Below are 24,029 nucleotides of genomic sequence, written 5' to 3' on the forward strand. Positions count from 1 at the left end.
CGTTTTTTTTTATACATTGCCTGTGATGCTAGTTGCACTAATTTCAATTAAATCTCGTTAGTATTCGTTTTTGACATTAACTTTATTAGCATCTACCATATATTTACGTTCGGATACTTTGCTTAAAGCACGACTGATTGAAAAACCGATTATTATATTTTACCGATTCGCATTGCACATCCCTGTTTGGACGTGTCACGTCAGCCGGTTTGACATGTCGATCGTTTGTATCTTTCTGTAAGAGTCTAATTTAACTAAATATCTCTAGAAATTCGCGTGAAAATGCTGACGAAATTCGAAACAAAGTCGGCGAGGGTTAAAGGCATATCATTTCATGCCAAACGACCATGGGTTTTGGCTAGTTTGCACAATGGGGTGATTCAGCTGTGGGACTATCGTATGTGTACATTGCTGGAGAAATTTGATGAACACGATGGTCCTGTACGTGGCATTTGTTTCCACATTCAACAGCCCCTATTTGTGTCCGGAGGAGATGACTATAAAATCAAGGTAAGGTCTTTTAATGCCGACAGGAAGTATCTGACACTGGATGAATATCTACATGTTTTTTGATACAGTGCATTGCGACTGTTTTCGGTGATACATACTTTAGAAGATGGTATTATGTGCAGGTTCCTAGACTATATTCAGCAATTACATTAAAAATGATAAATTTGACAACAGTTAAGAATGTTCCCATTATGAAGATGAAAATGTAAACTACAGTTTACAGTCCACATCAGTGTTGCCTTATCTTAGTCTGAATAATAATTATCAGTAATTTAACATTTTAAATCTCAAACAAGGATATACTTTTTATTGAATACTTATTTTTTTTTTTAAAGTTTGAAGTTTTTTTTGAAAGTCTGCATTGCTGAATTTATTCTGTGGAAGGAAAGTTAGGGTTTCCCTTTTCAACATCATCCTGTCTCTTATCCGAAATGAAATCAAGAAGTGCAATGAGTGTTTAACTAAGTCTGATGTAACCATCATGAAACTTTATTTATAATCTTATTTACTTCCTTTTTAGGGTTCCGTACCCAAAGGGTAAAAACGGGACCCTATTACTAAGACTCCACTGTCCGTCTATCTGTCTGTCACCAGGCTGTATCTCATGAACCGTGAAAGCTAGACAGTTGAAATTTCTGTTGCCGCTATAACAACAAATACTAAAAAGTACGGAACCCTCGGTGGGCGAGTACGACTCGCACTTGTCCGGTTTTTAGGTAATCTTTTCTTAATTCAGGATATTGAGGAGAGCTATCACTTAACATGTTTTTCTATTCTACGCAATTAATGTTTTAAACCCATTTTAAATAAGAAAGTTTAATATCAAAAAGTCAAAAAAACTGATCTATAAAGAATACTATACATATTTAGTAATAATAAACAACTATTCTTTTTTTTGTTGTTGTACAGTCAAAGATATTACTTTCCGACCCATTTCGTACCTAACTAATTACTTAGAAATATTCTTTTATGTCATAAATCCAAAGGGACAACTTGAAATCACCATTCATTACTTTAGATTTCTAATAAGAAACCATCACATGTGTAATAGGGAATTACGGGAAACTATGCGCAGGTCTATCGAGAAACAAGAAAATCGAAATCTCTGTCACTTGCATATTCGAGCGATAAAGAGGCAGATAGCGAAATTTCGGATTCGTGTTCGCCTTGATGCATCAATGTCATATTTTATTATCTCTGAAAACTTGTCAAAAACCTGTTAAAGGTACAGTATGTATAAGTTACTCTATGGTTTACTAAAAAGGCTAGTGCTGTAGTGCTACACTATGGTGGCAGATCATTGCAGTAATATCCCCTATTTCTTAAATGTGTGTTTAAATATGCCATTATTCATAAATATCACACAAACCTAAAATACAGATTTACCCATTCAGGTGTGGAACTACAAGCAAAGGCGCTGCCTTTTTACCCTGCTGGGACATTTGGACTACATCCGCACCACATGCTTCCACCATGAGTATCCATGGATCCTTAGTGCCTCAGATGACCAGGTAAGTCACAAAAAAGTTTCAAAGTTTAATTTTCACATTTGGACATTAAAATTATATTTCTAAGTTACTTACGTATTGAAATGAAAAATGAAAATGAAAATATTTGTTTCAGACACCAGGTGTCCATATTTTTGTCTACAAGACTATTAGTACTTAACAATAAAACATAATACTATAAAACTATATAAAAATAAACGTTAATGTTAGTAAAACACATAATGCTCATTGGATCGAACACGTATTACTGGGGCCCGTTTCTCAAAAGCTTGTAACTTGTAATACAAGCGGATGTCACTTTTTGACAGCTTTTGTTAGAAAGGGATTTCCACTTGTATTACAAGTTACAAGCTTTTGAGAAAAGGGGCCCGTTTATCAAAAGTTTGTAGCTTGTAATACAAGTGGAAGTCCCTTTTTGACAGCTTTTGTTAGAAAGGGACTTCCACTTGTATTACAAGCTACAAGCTTTTGAGAAACGGGCCCCTGGTAATCATCCATGTCATATCATTTACATTTACAAACAGAGGTACAAATAAGATTATGGCAGATGACCTAAGTTGTGCACTATGTTATTCCTGGTGACTACATAATCTGTCTTATGCAGCGATTGATAATAAACATAGATTAGGAACTAGCTCTGCAAAATGACCTCACACAATTTGTGCCACGCTGGGTGGGGCGTAAATATTGAGCCACGGCGCTATTTAGATCGAAAATGGCGGCCCGTTGTCACAGTCGTAATAAGAATACTAGATTATTTCTTTAAGGAAAATTATTGTGCTGTTAAATGATGTGCTATATTGTTGCCCGGTACTGAGCAACTCGATCAAAATGTATAAATCGTTTGTTGCGCTCCGGTCGCGTGCGTGACTAAAGCCAGATTCCAAAACAAACTTGAATATTAAAAAAAATTGTTAGTAAGATGCGTTGGGGTAAGATTGAACGGGTTTCTCATGAGAGGTAAGACAAAAAATCGTCCGCATTACGGGCGACTTTTCATCTTAACCCGCATGAAAAACCCTTTCAATCTTACCCCAACGCATCTTACTTTTTTTTATTGTTTGCACCTTCACAGACAATCAGAATATGGAACTGGCAGTCCCGCCAATGCATCAGCGTCCTCACCGGCCACAACCACTACGTGATGTGCGCGCAGTTCCACCCGACGGACGACCTGATCGTGTCCGCGTCTCTGGACCAGTCCGTCCGTGTGTGGGACTTCAGCGGGCTACGGAAGAAGAATGTTGCTCCGGGACCAGCTGGGTTGACTGAGCATCTTAGGAACCCGCAGGCGACAGATTTGTTTGGACAGGTTCAATAACTCATTATTGTTATACAGGGCGTTTAAAAAAAAACCCCTAACCGCTTAACCAAGTTCGAGATTAGGAAGGAAAATTAAATTCAATGACTTGTCTTGTAGCAAAGAATTTGGCGTACGGTTATAACAAAAAATTCAAAATTTTATTATGTTTGCAAAACCACCGATGTATTTGTACATTTTTTCGGCCGGTCAGTTCTATTCGGTCACATACTATAATTAACAAATACCCAATTAGTTAACTAATTTAGCGGTATTTTTTGCAGGACAAGAAACCTGTAAGTGGCTACATGAATTATAATTAAATACTCATGTTAATCATACTTGCGTATTTACTAGCTATATTCTTTTCCTTAACTAAAAAAACATAGTGAAATTAGTGACGCAGCCAGCTATATATCTAAAAAAACATGTCATCACAACATGCCAACATCATAAAAAAACATCAGTGTCATGTTTAATTCATAACAAATAATCTGTGAAAACTTGTCAAGAAATGTTTAAGACGTAGACGTAGTAGGTAGGTTACAAGTTACTCTATGATTCACAGTTTGTGCTAGTGCTGCCTCTGGCCCCAAAACATTGTGTATTACTTGGTAGTACCTACCTCTACTTAACTACAGTTCTTGAACAAATTTAAACAAGTTTCAGGAACAAATTTGCGATGTTAATTGTATCCTATTATTTCAGGCTGACGCAGTAGTAAAGCACGTGTTAGAAGGGCACGACCGCGGCGTCAACTGGGCAGCGTTCCATCCCACTCTACCGCTCATAGTGTCCGCCGCTGACGATCGCCTAGTGAAACTGTGGCGTATGAACGATGCCAAGGTAAAGTGGACTTAAAGTTTATGAGTCTAAGGTTGAGACCTAACTGGGCAGCTTTCCATTTTCATCCCACTCTACCGCTCAGTGTCAGCTGACGATGGCCTAGTGAAACCGTGGCGTATGAACAATGCCAAGGTAAAATGGACTTAAAGTTTATGAGTCTAAGGTTGAAACCTAACTGGGCAGGTTTCTATTTTCATCCCACTCTACCGTTCAGTGTCAGCTGACGATGGCCTAGTGAAACCGTGGCGTATGAACGATGCCAAGGTAAAATGGACTTAAAGTTTATGAGTCTAAGGTTGAGAGTCAACTGGGCAGCATTCTATCTCCCTTGTTGATGACCGACTTGTCAAACTGTTGCGTAAACTATGGCAAGGTAAAATCAACGCAAGTGCTAAGACACTTAAGGTCGAAACTTAAGTGTCTGCTGCAGATGATACACTCTTCAAACTGTGACGTATGAACGATGCCAAGGTAAAGTGGACTTATAGCTTATGTGTCTAAGGTTGAGACCCATAGTTAAGGAATACAAGCTCGATTTCGAGATCTCGCGAGATCTCGAGCGAATTTTCGAGATTCAATCTATTGACATAAACTTTTTTTGCAGGCATGGGAAGTGGACACGTGCCGCGGACACTACAACAACGTGTCCTGCGTGTTGTTCCACGCCCGACACGAGCTGATCCTGTCCAACAGCGAGGACAAGTTCATACGTGTCTGGGACATGACCAAGAGGACTTGTTTGCACTCGTTCAGACGCGAACATGAACGGTAAGGATATTTTCATTTCTCATGCTCTGAAAGAGGTTCATTGTTGTTCTAAAAGGTGTGCAGAAAATGATACGTGTCTGCACTAGAGCATTTTACGTTCGAATTACGTTTTTTTTTTTACGATAAGCAATTAAATTTTGAGTTTAAATGGATTTGTTATACAATTTCCATTCTGATATTTGTAAAGTGTTAATTGAAAGTACCCTCAAGAAATACTGTAAAAAATTATACTTAGTCACGTTTTTAAAAAAACACATACATTTTACTTTCCTCGTATTCGAAATGAAAAGTAGAGTGTTTAACTCGGGTGAAAGGCATCATTTCAGCCTCGGACTATTGGCGCTCGAACGCATTACTCGGCAGGAATGAGTGCCTTCTATCCCTTGGTTAACAATCTACTATTATACGTTAAAACTTGAAACAAAGTTGGACGCTTTAAGAGAGGGACCACTTGGCGAGCGATTTACCTTTTTAGGGTTCCGTACCCAAAGGGTCTTAACGGGACCCTATTACTAAGACTCCGCTGTCCGTCTGTCTGTCCGTCTGTCTGTCATGAGGCTGTATCTCATGAACCGTGATAGCTAGACAGTTGAAATTTTACAGATGATGATGTACGGAACCCTCGGTGCGCGAGTCCGACTCGCGCTTGGCCGATTTTTTCAATTCTATTAACGTTTATCGTATAATAATATATAATTGTTGCAGGTACTGGGTGCTAGCGTCGCACCCTACCCTGAACCTGTTCGCGGCCGGCCACGACGCCGGCATGATCCTGTTCAAACTGCAGAGGGAGAGGCCTGCGTACGCCGTGCATAACAATCTGCTTTTCTACATAAAGGACAGGTAAGGAAAATATAACTCCACGTCAAACGTTGTACCTCTACAAGTTCAGTCACGGTCTAAAATATCGATGCGAATAGAGGGTCCAAAATTCCTAAACACTACCTCAACGTTTAGGCAGGTTTTCAGGGTTCCGTACTCAAATGGTAAAAACGGGACCTTATTACCAAGACTCCGTCCGTCCGTCCGTTAGTATGTCCGTCTGTCACCAGGCTGTATCTCATGAACAGTGATCTAGCTATCACTGTTGAAATTTTCACAGATTATGTGTTTCTGTTGCCGCTATAACAACAGATAATAAAAACAAAATAAAATAAATATTTAAGTGGGGCTCCCGTACAACAAAAGTTATATTTTTGCCGTTTTCTGCGTAATAGTACGGAACCCTTCGTGCGCGAGGCCGACTCGCACTTCGCCGGTTTTTTTATGCCTTGGCTGTGCATGTGTAGCCCAACTAGTCGAGTCCTATGCTGATGAGTCGACTTTTATGGTTCGCTTTATGGTCTTGTTTAGAATAGGGAATATTACGCGAAACTCTGCGTAGAGGGTGCCACTACCATAAATAATCCATCACAATCTTTGAAATTTTGTTATCTAACCTCTCTCACTCTTGCATATTCGAGCGATAAAGAGGCATGATAACTAAATTTAGATTTTCGCGTTTCCCGGTAGGTCCTCTTGTCCTCTATAAACCATGGGGACTGTATAAAGGATTTCGCTCTATGTATGAAAAGTGTCCATCAAAAAACAGTAATTAGGCGGCGTCACCATACACCGAAATACTACCAAAAACAACCTACGTAATTTGGTCGGGTTATTTGTTGCCTTATATGGTTCATGTTATACTCATGTCCCAGAGCCTAACTAGCGCCACCGGAGAGATTAGGAACTATTATTTAAAGCTTAACGCGGTCACTTTTACAACAATTCTGCCATAAGAGATTGCGATCCTTTCTATACCATCCATACTATAAACAAACCGCCTTGATGCATCACAATGACATATTTTATTATCTGTGAAAACTTGTCAAAAAAAAAACAGTTTAAGGCACAGTATGTATAAGTTACTCTATGGTTTACGACAGGTGCTGCACTCTGGCGGCAGAACGTTGTAGTAATACCCTCTATTAACTTTTTTTATAAGTTATAAAGTCTCGAGTAGTAGAAAAATAAAAACTATATACCTTTTAACTACTTATTAATCAACATAGTCTGTGTTTTGCGTGCCACGCTTAACATTTAATTATCCTTTAAACCACAGTTGGTGAAAATTACTTTTAAATATAAATGAATTAAATCTTATTCTTGTTTTTTGGCTTTTAGCAGGGGTGCGAAACTCCTCGCTTCGGGTAAAGTCGGCTCCGTTCGGCTCAGCATTGTTTTGAGCAATTATTAGGGTTGGCACAACTTGACGTCCCTGCGTGCACGACCATAAATAAGATAATGACTTGAATTTTGACAACCCTAAATAACCGAAAGGGATAGCACCATATATTAGAAAGGGGCCGCAGGGTTCGACCCTGAACCGCTGTCAAACTTTTTGTAGGAAGTTTCCTTTCTGTACGGTAGGACTATTATTTGTGCCATTTTCAACCAAAAGGGTACTTATTGTCGCTTGTCAGTAAGGCGCTATTTCCATATTTAAAAAAAAAACATAAATAAATATAGCTTCAATTAGAAATCTACCTTATGAACTAGCGACAATGTGGTACCTTTTGATTGAAAACGTCGCATTTACTCTGTGCTTTTAGTAAACTATCTTATTTATGTCAACAGGCAGATTCGCAAGTTGGATATGCAGACGAACCGCGATTCTCCGGTCATGCAGATCAAGGGAAGCGGCAGGAATCAACCCTACAGGTAACATTGTTTTTTTTATTATTATACTACGCCGGTGGCAAACAAGCATACAGCCCGCCTGATGGTAGGCAGTCTCCGTAGCCTATGGACGCTTGGAACTCCAGAGGTGTTACATGCGCGTTGCCGACTTAAATACTCCTCTCCCTCGTTGAGCTCTGGCAACCTTACTCACTGGCAGGAACACAACACTATGAGTGTAGGGTCTAGTGTTATTTAAGTCTGTCTCGCTCAGGTTACGATGTTAACACGACAGCTAAACAATAAGATTGCTCCCTTGTATAACAACAATTTTAACTGTTATTAATTTTGTATAAAGCAAAAACGTCTGCGAACGATGTCTTTTTTTAGTGTTCCGTACCCAAAGGGTAAAAACGGGACCCTATTACTAAGACTCCGCTGTCCGTCTGTCACCAGGCTGTATCTCATGAACCGTGATAGCTAGACAGTTGAAATTTTCACAGATGATCTATTTCTGTTGCCGCTATAACAGAATAATATAAATATTTAAATGGGGCTTCCATACAACAAACATGTTTTTTTGCGTAATGGTACGGAACCCTTTGTGCGCGAGTTCGACTCGCACTTGGTCTGTTTTTTTAAGCTTAATTTTAACCGTACCTTGTCACTTTTCCAGCATGTCACTAAACCACGCGGAATGGTGTGTCCTCGTGAACTGGAGGATCGGGGAGAGCAGTTCGTACGAGCTGTACTTGGGGCGGGAGGGCGGCGACACCGCGGAGCCGCTGCGAGCGCCCGCCGCGCACGCCGTGTGGGTCGCCAGGAACCGCTTCGCTGCCCTGGACAAGAACCACCAGGTTAGAACCATAGCTTAGCTTAGCTGTACTTGGGGCGGGAGGGCGGCGACACCGCGGAGCCGCTGCGAGCGCCCGCCGCGCACGCCGTGTGGGTCGCCAGGAACCGCTTCGCTGCCCTGGACAAGAACCACCAGGTTAGAACCATAGCTTAGGGCACAATGCTGACACAATGAGGGCTACCGCGTTTAATCTTATTTTACAGTACATATGGTGCTACTTTCTCGCACTAGTGCGGGAATGAGCACTTTTCGTGCATATGTCGAAAGTTTAAAGGGCCATATGTACTGTAATACGTTGTACGATACACGTGCGAAAAGGTAATTCGCAACTCGTGTCGATTTAAAACACTCCCTGCGGTCGTGTTTTAATTTATCGCCACTCGTTTCGAATTTCCTCTTTTCCGCACTTGTATCGTAAATAACTATTATTTATCTGGCTCACAAAACAAGTTATAGACATTTATATAAATTACATTAATGACTTACAGTTCAGATCTGGACCGTAACTCTAAACATGTGTGCACAAAAGGAAAAGAACTTTCAGTTAAAATATAACGCTACAGGGAGGAGATGTCCAGGAATAGTACATTACTACAGAGGCCGGGAAGGAAGGGGTTGCCGGCCGAATAGAATATACGGCTGCACGTAGTGAGGCCGGATAGTTATGAGGCCGACAACCCGTTTTCACGCCGATGTATGTATAGTGCTTTTCTCAAACGTTTAATATAGGTATATAGTTTGTCAAAGGACTGTCTTATTTCAAACATAGACAGAGAGAATCATACTATCTTTGTCTTACACTAGTAGTAACACCCAAAAGAAAAGGATGAGTATAGTTTTTTTTGTTCTTATTTACTGACAAGATTTGCTTGACCAACTATATATCATAGTCATAGTCATAGTCATTTTATTCATATAACAATATACATTGCGTTTGAATTTCACATTATATCACAATAACAATTTTATAAATAACAATTAAAAATTAAAGTATTAAAACTATCTAACATAATAACAATTTGGCTTATAATAAAATAATAATAATTCCCAAGTCTATGTCAATTCATCTAAATTAATTATTCGATACTATTGATAATGTCAGAAAAAAAGAGAACAAAAAAAAAAAAACGATTCATTAATACTATATTGTACTCTGAGCTGACAAAAACTCATCAACCGAATAAAAGCACTTCTTTAACAAATAAGTTTTGAGACAATTTTTAAACAAATTTAATTTAGTGACTGTCTTCAAATCGGATGGCAATCTATTGAATAGAGTAACTGCCTAGTAAGCCGAAGTGTTTGACCACTTGCAGTTTAGTGGTTATTATTTGTGGTAAGTCCTTCCTTCTGGTTTCCAATCGCTTTTGTCTTTCTTCCAACGTTTCAATGCAGTTAAGGTACTTTATAAGGTCGCTAAGAATCACAAGAATATAGACACTAGGTACTGTGAGAATTTCAAACTTATTAAAATAAGTTTTACATGATGTCATCTGAGAAATTCTGGCTATTGTTCTGATAGCTCTCTTCTGGGCCACAAAGGCAGACTGAATGTTGTAAAGGTAGCTGTTACCCCAGAATTTAACGCTGTACCTAATTTTAGATTCGACCAACGCGCGATATACCATTATTAGTTGAGCCGTATTTGCTTCTTCTCTAAGGCTTCTTAGTGCCATAACAGGCCGAACTTATAGAGTTGACTAGTGACGATAGTTCTTCTTTCCAACACAAACTCGAATCAATCCTGACTCCGAGAAATTTAACGCAATTCACTTGTTGAATTTCAACTCCATTTGATAAAACCTGCAGACTGTCTTTATTTCTCGAAGTGGTTTTAAACAGTAAAGCATTGGTCTTTGCACAATTCAGTTTGAGGTTGTTTGTGCTGAACCAGGTATTTAGAGCTTGCAGAGTAAAGTTGACATTGTAGCTCAGCTGTATCATGTTCTCCGCCGATACTATAGCGTTGGTGTCATCCGCATAGACCACAAGTTTTACATCCGGAACAGAATTCCCTATGAATGACACTAGGTCATTGATAAAAATTATAAAGAAGATAGGACCCAGGATCGATCCTTGTGGAACTCCTCTTTCCAACTTGGTTATTTTTGATCTATGTACCGTTTCTTTGCTGTCTTGAGTCCATTGAACCTCAACGAACTGTTGCCTGTTTGCAAGGTAAGACCTAAAAAGGTCAAACATTTTCCCTCTTATGCCGTAGTGTTCCAATTTTGCAAGCAGAACTTCATGGTCAACGGTGTCAAAAGCAGAGCTCAGATCAAGGAATAAACCTGTTACTTTCCTTTTGCTATTGAGTTGGAGAACTATGTCTTCAATCAGTCTTGTGATGGCATCATTTGTGCTTCTGCTTTTCTGGTATCCGTATTGTCTGTCACTTAATATATTATGTCGATTGAGGTGCCTTTTTAGTCTGTCTTTCATAAGTCTTTCCAGGACTTTGGACAGAGTTGGTAGGAGAGAAATAGGCCTGTAGTTCGTAGGATCAGTTTTTGGTCCCTTTTTATGAATGGGCAGTACTTTAGCCACCTTAAACTGGTCAGGGAAAGTACCAGTCGTGAAACATTCGTTAAAAAGGTACACTAATGGTTCGGCAAGAATATCTATGTTGTCTTTGATGACAGATATGGGAATCTCGTCGTATCCACAGGATGTTTTGGGTTTTATATTTTTTTAAATGTGTTTTAGCTCTACTTCATTCACCGGATCAAAAACCATGTTATTTTGAGTTTTGACGGCATGAGCCTGTAACAGTGAGAGTGCTTCTTTTGTAGTGCTACATTTGCTGTTACTTTGTGTGAATTTGTCTAAAAAGGCGTCACATACATCCTCAGGGTTGTTAAGACGATTTGTAGCCCCCTTCTCTTGGGTAATTTTTAAGCAAATATTGCTACTTGTCTGTATATATCAATCAAATATCGTTTTTTTTTAACTAGGAGTATTCCAGGGTAGCAAAACCGTCTCGTGTGATGCGGAAGGGTCCTGGATTTTCCCCAGGCTACCATCCCCCCACACAGACCTACCGCTCTAATGGCCCTAGTGCCATATAGAGCCCAAGTCAGGTTAAAAAAAAATTTTTTTTTTTTAATAGGCGTATTGGCAGAATGTCATAAACGAACCAAAAAGCAAATATTGCTTATTTTTTTTTAATGGCTGAATTCCATGATGCTGTGCCACAATTATATGAGAAATAGAAATTAAAAAAAGGCCACTTCCCGGCCTAGGCCTGCAACTTTGTATGAAATTTCATTACAGACTTCTCGTCTACCCGCGCCTGAAACGTGATACTTCCCAGCCTAATATAAAGAACGTAATATCAATATTACTTAGCATGTTTGAGAAAAAATATATAAACAGTAGTAAGATCTTAAGTCTACATATACGTAATTAAGTTATCTACTACTTAAACTAGGTCTAAAACTAAGCAAGACATAATTTCGCCGCTAGAGGCGCTAGTGTAGATGGAGGTCTTTCAAAATGTCAAATGCATAGAAGTTTTCAAGCTTTTTTATGGGGAATTTTCACTCCTTACTCATAATTGTGGTAAATCTTTGTCCATCTTTGATTAATCGTGGTAAACGATAGATATAGCTCAATGAATGTTAGTGGTTTAAAAAAAGTGCCAACTAAAATATATGCAAAATTAAACAGGTCGAAAAAATGGCACATTTAGACGTTAAAATACTTTTGTGTACATTAGACCGTATTGATTTTATAAAAATAAGCATAAAAGAATTTTGAGATCTGTTTTTCTGGTCCTACATCTACAGTGGCGCCAACTGGTGAGCACAAAAACGGTAGCCCTCATTTGTTAGAAATATCACGTTCCACAACATACTCAGTGGGTGAGCTATAGACAGGAACCGCCAGATGTATAAGTTTAAGATTGTAACCGCCTTGGCAACTAATATATCTGAAAGCAGTTTATACGAGTAGTCGCCGCACATGCAGTTTGGGTGGCTAGGAACCGCTTCGCTGCTTCAAACAGGATTATAAAAGCAAATAAATTAAAAATATCTCGAGTATCTACTAAATAATATTTTTCGTTATAAGCAACACTTTTATTTTATCTACCATTTTCCCAAAATTATACCTTAAGCATAATCATAATCTTCATAATATTTTTATTCAAAATAGATTCATACAGAACACTTTTTGAAAGTCAAAAATTGTAGAGAATAATTAAACATTGAATATATAGGTCTATTAAAATTACATAATATATAGGTCTATAAAATTATAACTTATACTTTACGTAGTTGGTCTTTCGACTCGGATGTTAATTTGACATTTAGACTGGATACATCTCTAACAAAGTACCTAATATTTTATTGATTCCATATTTGTAATTGCTTTTTTTTTTAAGTTTTGGTTAATTTTATTGCTTGTAAAAATTGACATGTAAAAGTGCCCCTGTGGCCTATTTGCTGAATAAATGTTTGATGTTTGATGATAATTTAATGCCTATGTATTTTTACAGCTCGTCATAAAGAACCTGAAGAACGAGGTGTCCAAAAAGATCTCCACGCCAACTTGCGAGGAGATCATGTACGCCGGCACCGGGATGTTGCTGCTTCGCGAACCAGAGTGCGTTCAGCTGTTGGATGTTCAGCAGAAACGAACCATTGCCACGGTAAGACCCTTTAGAATTCAGCAACATTTAGATTATATTTTAAACTTAGATTCCGCTATCGCTAATTTTCCGACCTCTGTATCTTCTACAGACAGAGAAATCTTAGTAATAGGGTCCCGTTTTTACGCTTTGGGTACGGAACCCTAAAATAACAGCAATATCTATGGCGACCGACCAATCCTACCAGAGAATGGAAAGGTATTTTTCAATCGATTTAATTTTATATTCAATTTATGTTCGACAGCGAAATTTAGCGATAGGTCGTTTGCCGCGCGGGTTTTTAACCTTTTGGACGCCAATGACGAATATATACGCACCGTAGGTTCAACGCCAAAGACCGACTAATCGGTCATAGACCACAGAGCAACATAGACCTACATGCAATGCATATTATTATGCATAAAGTTCAATTTCAGTTTTGACACTTCGGTGACGTGGCGTCTGGATGACTGCTTTTGTGTTTGACACGGCGTCGAAAAGGTTAAGAGTCACATCAATTCTCTTACCCTTTCTATTTTTGGCTTAACCCTTTCAATTTTACAGGTGAAAGTGTCCAAATGCCGCTACGCCATCTGGAACTCCGACATGTCCCTCGTTGCTTTATTGGGCAAGCACACGGTCACCATCTGCACCAGAAAGCTGGAACAGCTCTGTTCCGTGACAGAAGGAGCCAGGGTCAAGTCTGGAGCCTTCGATGACAGTACTCCGCAGCCAGTGTTCATATACACCACTACCAACCATATCAAGTACTGTTGCAGAGACGGGTGAGTGTTTAATGAAGAAATGGCAAAATCAATAGTAGATTGTTAACCAAGGGACGAAAAGCACCCATTTCTGTCGAGGTAGTTTGGCACTCGATCGCAGTGAGTATTTACCCTTTATCCTTCCCGGGGACTCGAACTATCTCTATACCAAATTTCAACTAAATCGTTTCAGCGGTTTAAGCGTGAAGAGGTAACAGACAGACAAACACACTTTCGCATTTATAATATTATTATGGATTATGGATTTATGTTTTTTTTTGCAGTGACTATGGCATCATCCGTACCCTGGACGTGCCAGTATACGCCGTGAAGGTGCTAGCTTCAGAGTCCGGTGCTAGAGTGGTGTGCCTCGACCGTGAGGCCAGGCCCAAGGTGCTGAACATCGACCCTACAGAGTACAGGTCAGTATATAAATGGTACATGGAGTTTATCCAAAAAAAAATTTGGTGTCTTTATACTCAGACTAGACTAGCCTCTGTCTGCGAAGTCTTTAGTACATTACGATACAAGTGCGAAAAATAAGAATCCCTCCCTTTGGTCGTGTTTTAATTTATCTCCACTCGTTGCGAATTACCTATTCGCACATGTGTCGTACAACGTTTTACAGCACATATGGCCCTTTTAATTTTAGACACAGTTGCCTAATGAGCTTATTATCGCACTAGTGCGGTAAAGTAGCACCATATGTACTGTAATAATAAGCTCATGTAGCTCATATATCAATGATAAAAAATTTAAATGTCAAATAATTACAATCCTTGAAACAAAAAACCTCCATAATCACATACTAAAAATCACCAGTTTCTGGATATTTTAAAATTTTCAGAAAATGAAAATATTTCGTAAATCTAAGTTAAAAATCGGAAAACGGATTAGTTTTACTATTTACATAATATATAGGAACAAATAAATTTTATCTAATAATGTATAAAATTAGATGTTTTTGTTGTGTAGGCTGCATCCATCACTATGCATTTAGGCTGGTTTTAGTGTCACGCGGACCGTCCGCAGACGGTCTCCGCGCGAACCACTCTAAAACGCTCCCTGTATTGGTCCGGTGCGGAGCAATCCGCACGGACGGTCCGCGTGACACTAAAACCCGCCTTAAGGCTGGCGTCCACTAGGCTCGCCGAGGCGAATCGCAATAATTCGCCTTCTATACTATGCCTTTTATACTTCTTTACTATGAAACTGCGTCTATTGATGAAGAGCCGCGGCGCGTCGAATCCAATTTACCATTCATAGTGTATAGAAGGCGAATTATTGCGATTCGATTCGCCTCGGCGAGTCTAGTGGACGCCAGTCTTTAAACGTTCATTATGTTATGTGTCAGATTCAAGTTGGCGTTGGTGACGCGTCAGTACGACCAGGTGCTACACATGGTGCGCACCGCCAAGCTCGTGGGGCAGAGCATCATAGCCTATCTACAAGAGAAAGGTACTCACTATACCAGTGGTGGGCAAAGTACGGCCCGCGGGCCAGATCCGGCCCGCGGGAGGATTTTATCTGGCCCTGGCCGGTCATTTGAAAAAATAAAATAAATCAAATAAAAATGCATTTTTGCTGTAAGTCTGGCCCTCCTCTGAAATCTCTTCAAGTTTTGGCCCCTCGTGAAGAAAGTTTGCCCACCACTACACTATACCAAGTTTTTTATGGTTCCGTACCCAAAGGATAAAAACGAGACCCTGTTACTAAGACTCCGCTGTCTGTCCGTCTGTCTGTCCGTCTGTCACCAGGCTGTATCTCATGAACCGTTAGAGTTGTCAACTGTCTAGTTGAAAATTTTCACAGATGATGTATTTCTGTTGCCGCTATAACAACAAATACTAAAAAACAGAATAAAATAAATATTTAAGTGGGGCTCCCAAACAAGAAACGTGATTTTTTTGCGTAATGGTACGAAACCCTTCGTGCTCGAGTCCGACTCGCACTTAGTCAGTTTTTTTTTGGAATATTATGTCCTGGATGCCAACCCTTTAAACCAAATCTCGTAGAATAAAACTAGAGAAAGGGATAAGCTATGATATCTATGCATACCTTTGACTATATGACTGATTATCAGATTTTTTCATTCTTTTTGAAATCAGTTAAAAAACTGTGAAAATAAGTTATAATTTGTCGACCTATCCAATATATCTTATGTCGATACCTACTAATATTAAACTAATAAGATAATGTATATTTTAGGTTATCCCGAAGTAGCCCTTCACTTCGTGAAAGACGCCCGGACGAGGTTGTCTCTGGCCCTACAGTGCGGCAACATCGAAGTAGCCTTGGAAGCAGCCAAAAGCTTAGATGAGAAAGCTTCGTGGGACAAGCTCGCTGAGGCTGCCTTGCAGACTGGGAACCATCAGGTAATGTACTAAATACGACCTTATATATAGCATAATAAGGTTAAAATCTTGGTGGGTCAAGAGGTGAGAGAATTATGATGTTGACATACTAAATAGGACCTTATGAAGTGTGTAATTAGGTTCAAAGTCTAGTTGGCTTTGCGGCAACATCGAAGTAGCTCTAGAAGCAGCTAAGAGTTTAGATGAGAAAGCTTCATGGGACAAGCTCGCTGAGGCTGCCTTGCAGACTGGGAACCATCAGGTAATGCACTAAATACGACCTTATACACCGTGAGCTAAAATAAGCCGACAGATTTTAAAGGTGTATTCTTAGCCGCATTCATAGATTAAAATGTCATACACAGTTTATTGAAATCAGTCTTGTTTTAGAGATAGTGACAAATATTGTGAAAATTTGTTTTTTTTAAATAACTGAGTGAAAAACACCTTTTTGGCTGCGACACTGCCACTATATGACTTTGTTTAGACATACCTACTGACAGACATTAAAGTTTTAATGGAAACTCGCAATTTTTATCTGTAATAAAAAAACGACTTATTCATTGTAATGTTTTTTTTCTTCGCCAAAACGTAAAAAGAAATAACGTGTCGTGTGCAGAAAACGCAAAAAAAAATCCGTATGATCTCCTTTGCTTCTTATGACCTCAGGAATGCGTGGTTAAAATCTGTCGGGTTACTACAGCCCACGGTGTATTTATCTAACTTTTTGTTGAAAGACTTGCACGCTTACGCTCACTTGCACCATTAAGTAACCCGGAGTTAACCGGTTAAACCTGGAGTTACCACGGTTACCAGTACAATTTGAAACTGGGTTAACGGTTTAACCCCGGGTTAGTGGGATGGTGCAAGTGGCGCTTAGTCTCTTACTATAAATTTATTTAAGTTCTAAGTTAATATAGTGACATAATATTTCCTCCCAACAGATCGTAGAGATGTGCTATCAACGCACGAAGAACTTCGACAAACTCTCCTTCCTTTACCTCATCACCGGTAATCTGGACAAGCTTCGCAAGATGATGAAAATAGCAGAGATTCGGAAAGATACATCTGCCCAGTTCCAAGGAGCTCTGTTACTTGGTGATGCCGCAGAAAGAGTCAGGCTGCTTAAAGGAGCGGGACAGGTAAAATATTCAGCCAACTAATAATAGTTTCTTACAAGTATAACTGGAAGCAAAATTTGAACCTCATTAAATTTCCCCTAGCTATCTCTAGCCTACCTGACGGCAGCCAATCACAAGCTCGAGGAGGACGCGGAAGCCCTGAAGGCCCAACTGGAGGCGGCGGGCGCTCCGGTGCCGGAAGTGAAGCTGCAGAACAAGGTGCTCCGCCCCCCGCTTCCGGTGCACAACTCGCAGCCCAACTGGCCTCTACTCGCAGTCTCCAAGTAAGTATAAAACCGAAGTGCGATTCTAACTCGCGCACCGAGGGTTCCGTACTTTTTAGTATTTGTTGTTGTAGCGGCAACAGAAATAATCCAGTCCAGTAATTAAACCTTTTTTTTGCGCTCCTCTAAATTTGTCGATGATTATACACGGTGGCTAAAAAATAAGTGCATTACCGTTGCCAGGGAGGTTTTGGGATTATGCTGATAAACTTTTATTATGGGATCAACCCCGAAATCGCGAAAAAAATTTTTGGCTGTTTCATACATTTTGGCTGGTCTATTTTCTATGGGAGGGTAAAAAAAATATTCGCGATTTCGTGGTTGGTCCCATAGTAAAAGGTGCTCAGTATAATCCCAAAACCTGCCTGGCAACGGGAAGGCACTTATTTTTTTGCCACCCTGTATACTAATCAAACCGCAGTTTGGTGAAAGTTTTCAATGTTTGCTCGTCGTGTACAGGTCCCTGTTTGAAGTCGCAAGCGCAGCTCGCGCCAGCGGTCTGGACACGGGCGTGGGCGCGGGGGCTGACGAGCCCTTGGAGGCTGCTGGCGCCTGGAATGACGATGAAGATGTACTTCAAGATAACAAGGTACAACACGATTTTTACGCCAAAGACTCTAATCTGTTAAACAAAAGCCATTCATTCTTTTGTGTTAGCGCGTGGCCAGTGTTTTGAGCGCGTGGCCATTGTTTCTGAGCGCGTGCCACGCTCTCTCGGGTCTCGCCCGTGACAGTGAGTTTTATTTTTCCTTTATTTCTAATTAATTGACCCGTACCAATGTTATGAACTACAGGAGGCTGGTGACGGCGCTGAGGAGCCAATGGAGGATGCTTGTGATGATGGCGGCTGGGATGTGGGTGACGAGGACCTGGACCTGCCTGAGGAGCTGGCTCCTGTCTCTGGTAATAAACAGTTTTATATAATTGCTGTGTGATTTTTTCTGGGCATTTTCTGCAACTCGAAATCCAATGTTTCTATTTTTCGTATTTATGAGTACAAAACGGAATAACTGGTACACCACTGGTATTGGCTATTAATCACCGGCAGTACGAATTGTTATTTTTATTGTGCATTTCATACAATTTTTCAACCAAATATGAACGCTCTATCTTAGTAGTTCACAAAGTTGACTGGGCTCCGATCCACCTATTTAACAAAACCTGACATTTTTGGGGCCCAACTCTTGGCCTTTAAAAGTGGGCAATAAAATATTATTGGTAACACTCAGATTTCCTAGCAGTTTCAGCACCTCGTTCGCGGACCGTAATTTAGGAAATGCTGATCTATCTTGTTTTTATCACGTTAGAAACGTCGATCGCTAGATTAAAGCCATGAATTTATTAGCCAAATTTAACGTTCCTTGTTTATGTAATAGCAAACCTACCTTTATTTCATTCATGTTTTTTTTTATACCACGTCGGTGGCAATCAAGCATACGGCCCGCCTGATTTTTGTTTTTAGAGTTCCGTACCCAAAGGGTAAGAATGGGATCCTATTACTAAGACTCCGCTGTCCGTCTGGCCGTCTGTCCGTCTGTCTGTCACCAGGCTGTATCTCATGTACCGTGATAGCTAGGCAGTTGAAATTTTCACAGATGATGTATTTCTATTGCCGCTATAACAACAAATACTAAAAAGTACGGAACCCTCGGTGCGCGAGTCAGACTCGCACTTGGCCGGTTTTTTATTTATTTTAGTGTAAGCAACACGTTTATTTTTTGTGTTTTTGTTTATATGTGTGTATTGTGGCAAACAAATAAATGGTTTATCTGTATGTATGTATGTGTAGCGGACATCGACGGCGGCGACGACACGCCGGCCTACTTCGTGGCGCCGACCCGCGGCTCCAGCGCGTCGCTGTCCGCCAAACTCAAGACCGCTCACGACCACGTCGCTACCGGACAGTTCGAGATCGCTTTCAGGTAATATACACGGTGCCTAAAAAGTAAGTGCATTCTCGTTGCCAGGTTTGGCATTATACTGAGCAAGAAATCGAGAAAATTTTTTTATCCTCCCATAAAAAATGGATTTTTTCGCGATTTCGGGGTTGGTCCCATAGTAAAAGTTGCTCAGTCTCAAATCTCAAAACCTGCCTGGAAACGGGAATGCACTTATTTTTAAACCCACCAAAAACATATTCATGTAAAATGTTGCTAAGACGAAAAGTTATCAGATCTCTTGTAGAGCCAAGCTTCTGATTCTACAAGCCCTAACTTCACAAACTACACCTTAGTCAAATTATGTGGCTTGGCCGTTTCGCTACCCTCACATGTGCGTAAGGTAAAAAAAATATTTACTATTCATTATTTTTTTATTATAAAATGGTTCTTGTAGGGTAACGAAACGGCCAAGCTACATATTTTGACTAAGGTGTAGAGTTTGTGAATTTAGGGCTTGTAGAGTTAGAAGCTTGTCTCTACAAGAGATCTGGTAGGTATAATCAAAACCCAAGTTATATAAGGGTTAAAAAAATGACAGCGCTTCGAGAAAAGGTAGGAAGTGCCCTTGCGCTTCGCTTTGCCCGTCTTGGCGGGGGCACTACCGTGCCCCAGATATCTGTCTAGGTTGGAATTACAATATTTTATTGTAGCATGCTTCTTATAGCCTGCATTAAGAGCAGTTATGTCAGTGATGTTTTTGTTAATGTATGACATAACCTCGTAAGGCCCAATCATACAAATGAAAAATCCAAAATTTGCCACTAATTTTTTTAACCTATAGTAGATTTTGAACGAAACAAAGCAAAAGCAACTCTGTTCTAATTGAATATGATTTAAATTTCATCGAACTGAAGAAGCACTATAGGTATAGGAACGTGGGCCTTAGAAGGATAAAGCGTTCAAAAGGTTTATAAACACGTATTTTCATTTTCCACAGGCTTCTAAACGAGCAAGTGGGCGTGGTGAACTTCGAGCCGTACCTAGAAACGTTCTTAGCCATGTACAGCAGCGCGCGACTAACATTTGGAGCTCTCCCGTCCACGCCGCCGCTCGTCGCCAACTTACATAGAAACTGGCAGGAGGCTAGTGGCAAGGATTTACTGCCTATAGTCAGTAAGTATACACCATAAGTAAAATATTTATCAGTACGGTTTTTACTCACTATTATTTTTAGTCGCTTTTGGCGACATGTTTCGGATTCTTTGGGAATCCATCCTCAGGCACGAGTGTCCGCGGCGGTTGTACGTCGTGCGTGATAAATATTTTGAAATATGTCTCACAATAGTTTAAGTGACACCATAAGTAATTGTAAATACTGTCCGACCGAAGTTTCGGTTTGGGTAGGTTTCGGCATAAAAATCACGTTTTGTCCGAAGGTAATCGGTTTCGGCAAAAAATCCAGTTGGTTTCGGTCGGACGCTAACTGAAAAGAAGAATAAAATTCAAAAACGTGTGTTTCTTTAGTATTCTTCATAAGCTATAGTAAAATTGCTTGACTGATTGAAGCATAGGTTTATAGGTGCCGTGACCAGGATCAGAAAATTTAATTAGTCATAAAATTATAACAAAACAGACATTCAAAAAATTAATCTTAACATTTGTTAAATCTATTTCCAGCCGCAAAACTCAACGACCTTGTCACCCAGCTCCAACAATGCTACCAATTGACGACGGCCGGCAAGTTCACCGAGGCCACGGAGAAGTTACAACGCGTCGTGCAACGCGTGCCGCTGTTACACGTAGAGGGGAAAGCGGAGCTGGCCGAGGCGCAACAACTACTGGCTATTTGTAGGGAATATCTGTTGGGACTGCAAATGGAGTCGGCTAGAAAAGGTGAGGATTCATTTTATGGTGGCCCATGACGGGAAAATTCTACGAGGGGTTCTTATGAGCGTCATTTGGGAGCCTGTGACGAATAGTTGCAAACTACCGAGGGCTTTAGATAGAGACGGTCGGGAAAGTAGATGTTATAACGATACACTGTATAATGGCACTGTGTAAATTCATCGACCTACTGCTAAATATCCGTTGGGTGTGCAGGTCGAGGCAGCTATAAAACGTAACATTTGTCTTTCTCTTACCCTCCATCTCTCGTATTGCTTTAAAGGGGAATGTGTGCTGTTCATTCCTGGTCATCCATTAATTACGTCACACATTCAGGGAAGGGGTCAAGAAAATGTGACATGTTGTGACAAGGAGGGGGGAAGGATAACAAAATTATGAAATGCGTGCGACATAATTTATGGATGACCGCTTTTCCACACATAAGTTTTTGCAGTTAATGGCGTATTTGCTAAATATTTTTCTGTTATTATTATTTTCATTGCTCCGTCACTTCATACGTCATTCGCCAAGTGATAAAATTGATAGAATGATCGCACTTTAATCAATTTAAATTAGATTAAGCCTTTCTGTGCCACGCCGGGCACATGTGGGCGATTTTAGTATGCAAAATAATGGGTTTTCACTTTTTAAACTACATTTTATAGTATGAAATAATTTGGATATTAAAATGTTTAATTTTGTACAGATTATATGTCATGTAAGTACTGAAAAAATATTTATGGATGGTTTTTCCTGAGACATAGTAAATGGTTTAAACGAAATTAATGTAATAATCTGTTACACGTTTGTTTTTGTTTGTTGATTTTCTTTATTTTTTGTGATTAATCAAGGAATTTTAATGTCGTGTCTGACCCTCATTTTATTATTTCGTGTTCTAACCATATTTTATGATATTTACAGATGTAGTCCATAATTGTTTTCCATCGTGTTTTCTCGGAAACGTTCGTATTTGTCATGCTACTTCAGTCAACCTCAGTACTTTTTGTACCGAGACTGACTGAAATAACAAGACACAGTCGTACGTTTCCGTGAAAATACGATGAATGGATGGAGTGCACTACATCTGTACAAACCTGTACAAAAATACTTCCTCGTGCTTTTTCTTTGGCATATGCATACAACTTTTTTGTACATATTATTCTTTTTATTTTCACAGCAATGCCCAAAAACACCCTTGAAGAGCAGAAGCGAACCTGCGAAATGGCAGCCTACTTCACGCACTGCAAACTCCAGCCTGTCCACCAGATCCTGACCTTGAGAACTGCCCTGAACATGTTCTTCAAACTCAAGAACTATAGAACGGCGGCCTCATTCGCCAGGAGACTGCTCGAACTTGGACCTAGGCCGGAGGTCGCTCAACAGGTAAAATATCAAAACAAGATAAGACTACTTTACTGCAAACTGCAGCCTGTCCATCAGATCCTGACCTTGAGAACAGCCCTGAACTGCTGGAACTTGGACGTAGGTCCGAAGTCGCTCAGCAAGTAAAGTATCTGTTTAACACAAGATAAGACTACTTCACTGCAGACTCCAGCCTGTCCACCAGATCCTGACCTTAAGCACTGCTCTGAACAAGTTCTTCAAGCTCAAGAACTATATGACCGCTGCTTCATTCGCCAGGAGACAGACCTTGTATCTAAAGTAGGTCAGCTAAAGTTCTGAAATTCTGGTGGTAAATTGAGAGTGAAGGGAAGGGAAGGGAAATAGCCGGCCCTTTATCGTTGAAGTAGCTAGTATTTAAAAAATAAATCGACTTAGGGTCGGTTGCACCAAACTGTTTGTTATCGTTAAAGAGTTCGCAAAATTTTCATAATAAGCGCCGCGGCGCGCCGGGTGACGTTGATCAGTCTGTCAAGTGCGATCTTTGGATGTTTAGAAACAATCGATTTATCCTCTAGCCGCCCAGACGTCAAAACTTGCCAAGACAAATGCAATTTTGATTTGTCAAAACAAAGATTCAAATAAGAACGGAACAGGAGACCTTTTTATAGGTCTCTGGGAGGCTAGAGGATACAATTATTAGAAGCACTTAAGACTACAAAATACCTTATTAAGATATTGCCCATTTGTTTTCTAAAACTGCGCGAACTGTTGAATAAAAATATAAATTTCCATTACTTTTTTGTATAAAATTCCTGGGACACTCGAACATCAATATATTAAAATAGGTGAGTCGCGTTTTATAGGTCGACAATTGCTCGATAAGTTTCGAGGAGCTTTATCTAGAACCATTCGCACTAATCGATAATAAACAACATCTATTTTACAGGCAAGAAAAATCCTCCAAGCCTGCGAAAAAACCCCAACCGACGAACACCAACTACTATACGATGAGCACAACCCCTTCACCATCTGCGGCATCAGTTACAAGCCGATCTACCGCGGCAAGCCGGAGGAGAAGTGCTCCCTCTGCGCCGCTTCTTACCTCCCCGAGCACAAAGGAAAACTCTGCCCCGTCTGCGGTGTCGCCGAAATTGGAAAGGATGTCCTCGGACTTAGAATCTGTCCCCTTCAGTTTACTAGATAATGTGTATTCCGTTCTGCATATGTATATAATTGTAAGAATATATAATAAAAGTATTATTATATTGAAGTGTTTTTATTAAAGTAATATAACAGTTTTGTGAAGTTTATTTTAATATTGT

The 24,029-nt window shown here is 39.9% G+C and overlaps 2 protein-coding genes across 2 annotated transcripts in view; one reads left to right on the plus strand and one right to left on the minus strand.

The window, feature by feature from the left end:
- Nucleotides 1-24,029, minus strand: part of LOC134750549 (exosome complex component CSL4) — a 143,156-nt gene that overhangs the window by 1,783 nt on the left and 117,344 nt on the right. The window lies entirely within an intron of this gene.
- On the plus strand, nt 181-23,972 carry LOC134750646 (coatomer subunit alpha). The gene is made up of 22 exons (XM_063685866.1): nt 181-510; nt 1,905-2,021; nt 3,094-3,330; nt 4,027-4,164; nt 4,769-4,932; nt 5,638-5,775; nt 7,549-7,632; nt 8,267-8,447; nt 12,945-13,097; nt 13,641-13,861; nt 14,125-14,262; nt 15,195-15,298; nt 16,049-16,215; nt 17,139-17,336; nt 17,418-17,599; nt 18,059-18,188; nt 18,394-18,502; nt 19,389-19,521; nt 20,477-20,652; nt 21,157-21,372; nt 22,541-22,746; nt 23,654-23,972. Exons 1-22 carry the CDS (start codon nt 283-285, stop codon nt 23,909-23,911), a joined length of 3,678 nt encoding a protein of 1,225 aa, XP_063541936.1. The 5' UTR covers nt 181-282; the 3' UTR covers nt 23,912-23,972.

The sequence above is a fragment of the Cydia strobilella genome, chromosome 20 (assembly GCF_947568885.1).
Source record: "Cydia strobilella chromosome 20, ilCydStro3.1, whole genome shotgun sequence".
Lineage (NCBI taxonomy): Eukaryota > Metazoa > Arthropoda > Insecta > Lepidoptera > Tortricidae > Cydia > Cydia strobilella.

Bases quoted from the DNA above. Each gene is read 5' to 3' on its own strand.
- LOC134750646 (XM_063685866.1), top strand. From the start codon at position 283: ATGCTGACGAAATTCGAAACAAAGTCGGCGAGGGTTAAAGGCATATCA. The intron at 4,933-5,637 runs GTAAGGATATTT...TAATTGTTGCAG, and splicing joins TTCAGACGCGAACATGAACG to GTACTGGGTGCTAGCGTCGC. The intron at 17,337-17,417 runs GTAAAATATTCA...AATTTCCCCTAG, and splicing joins TGCTTAAAGGAGCGGGACAG to CTATCTCTAGCCTACCTGAC.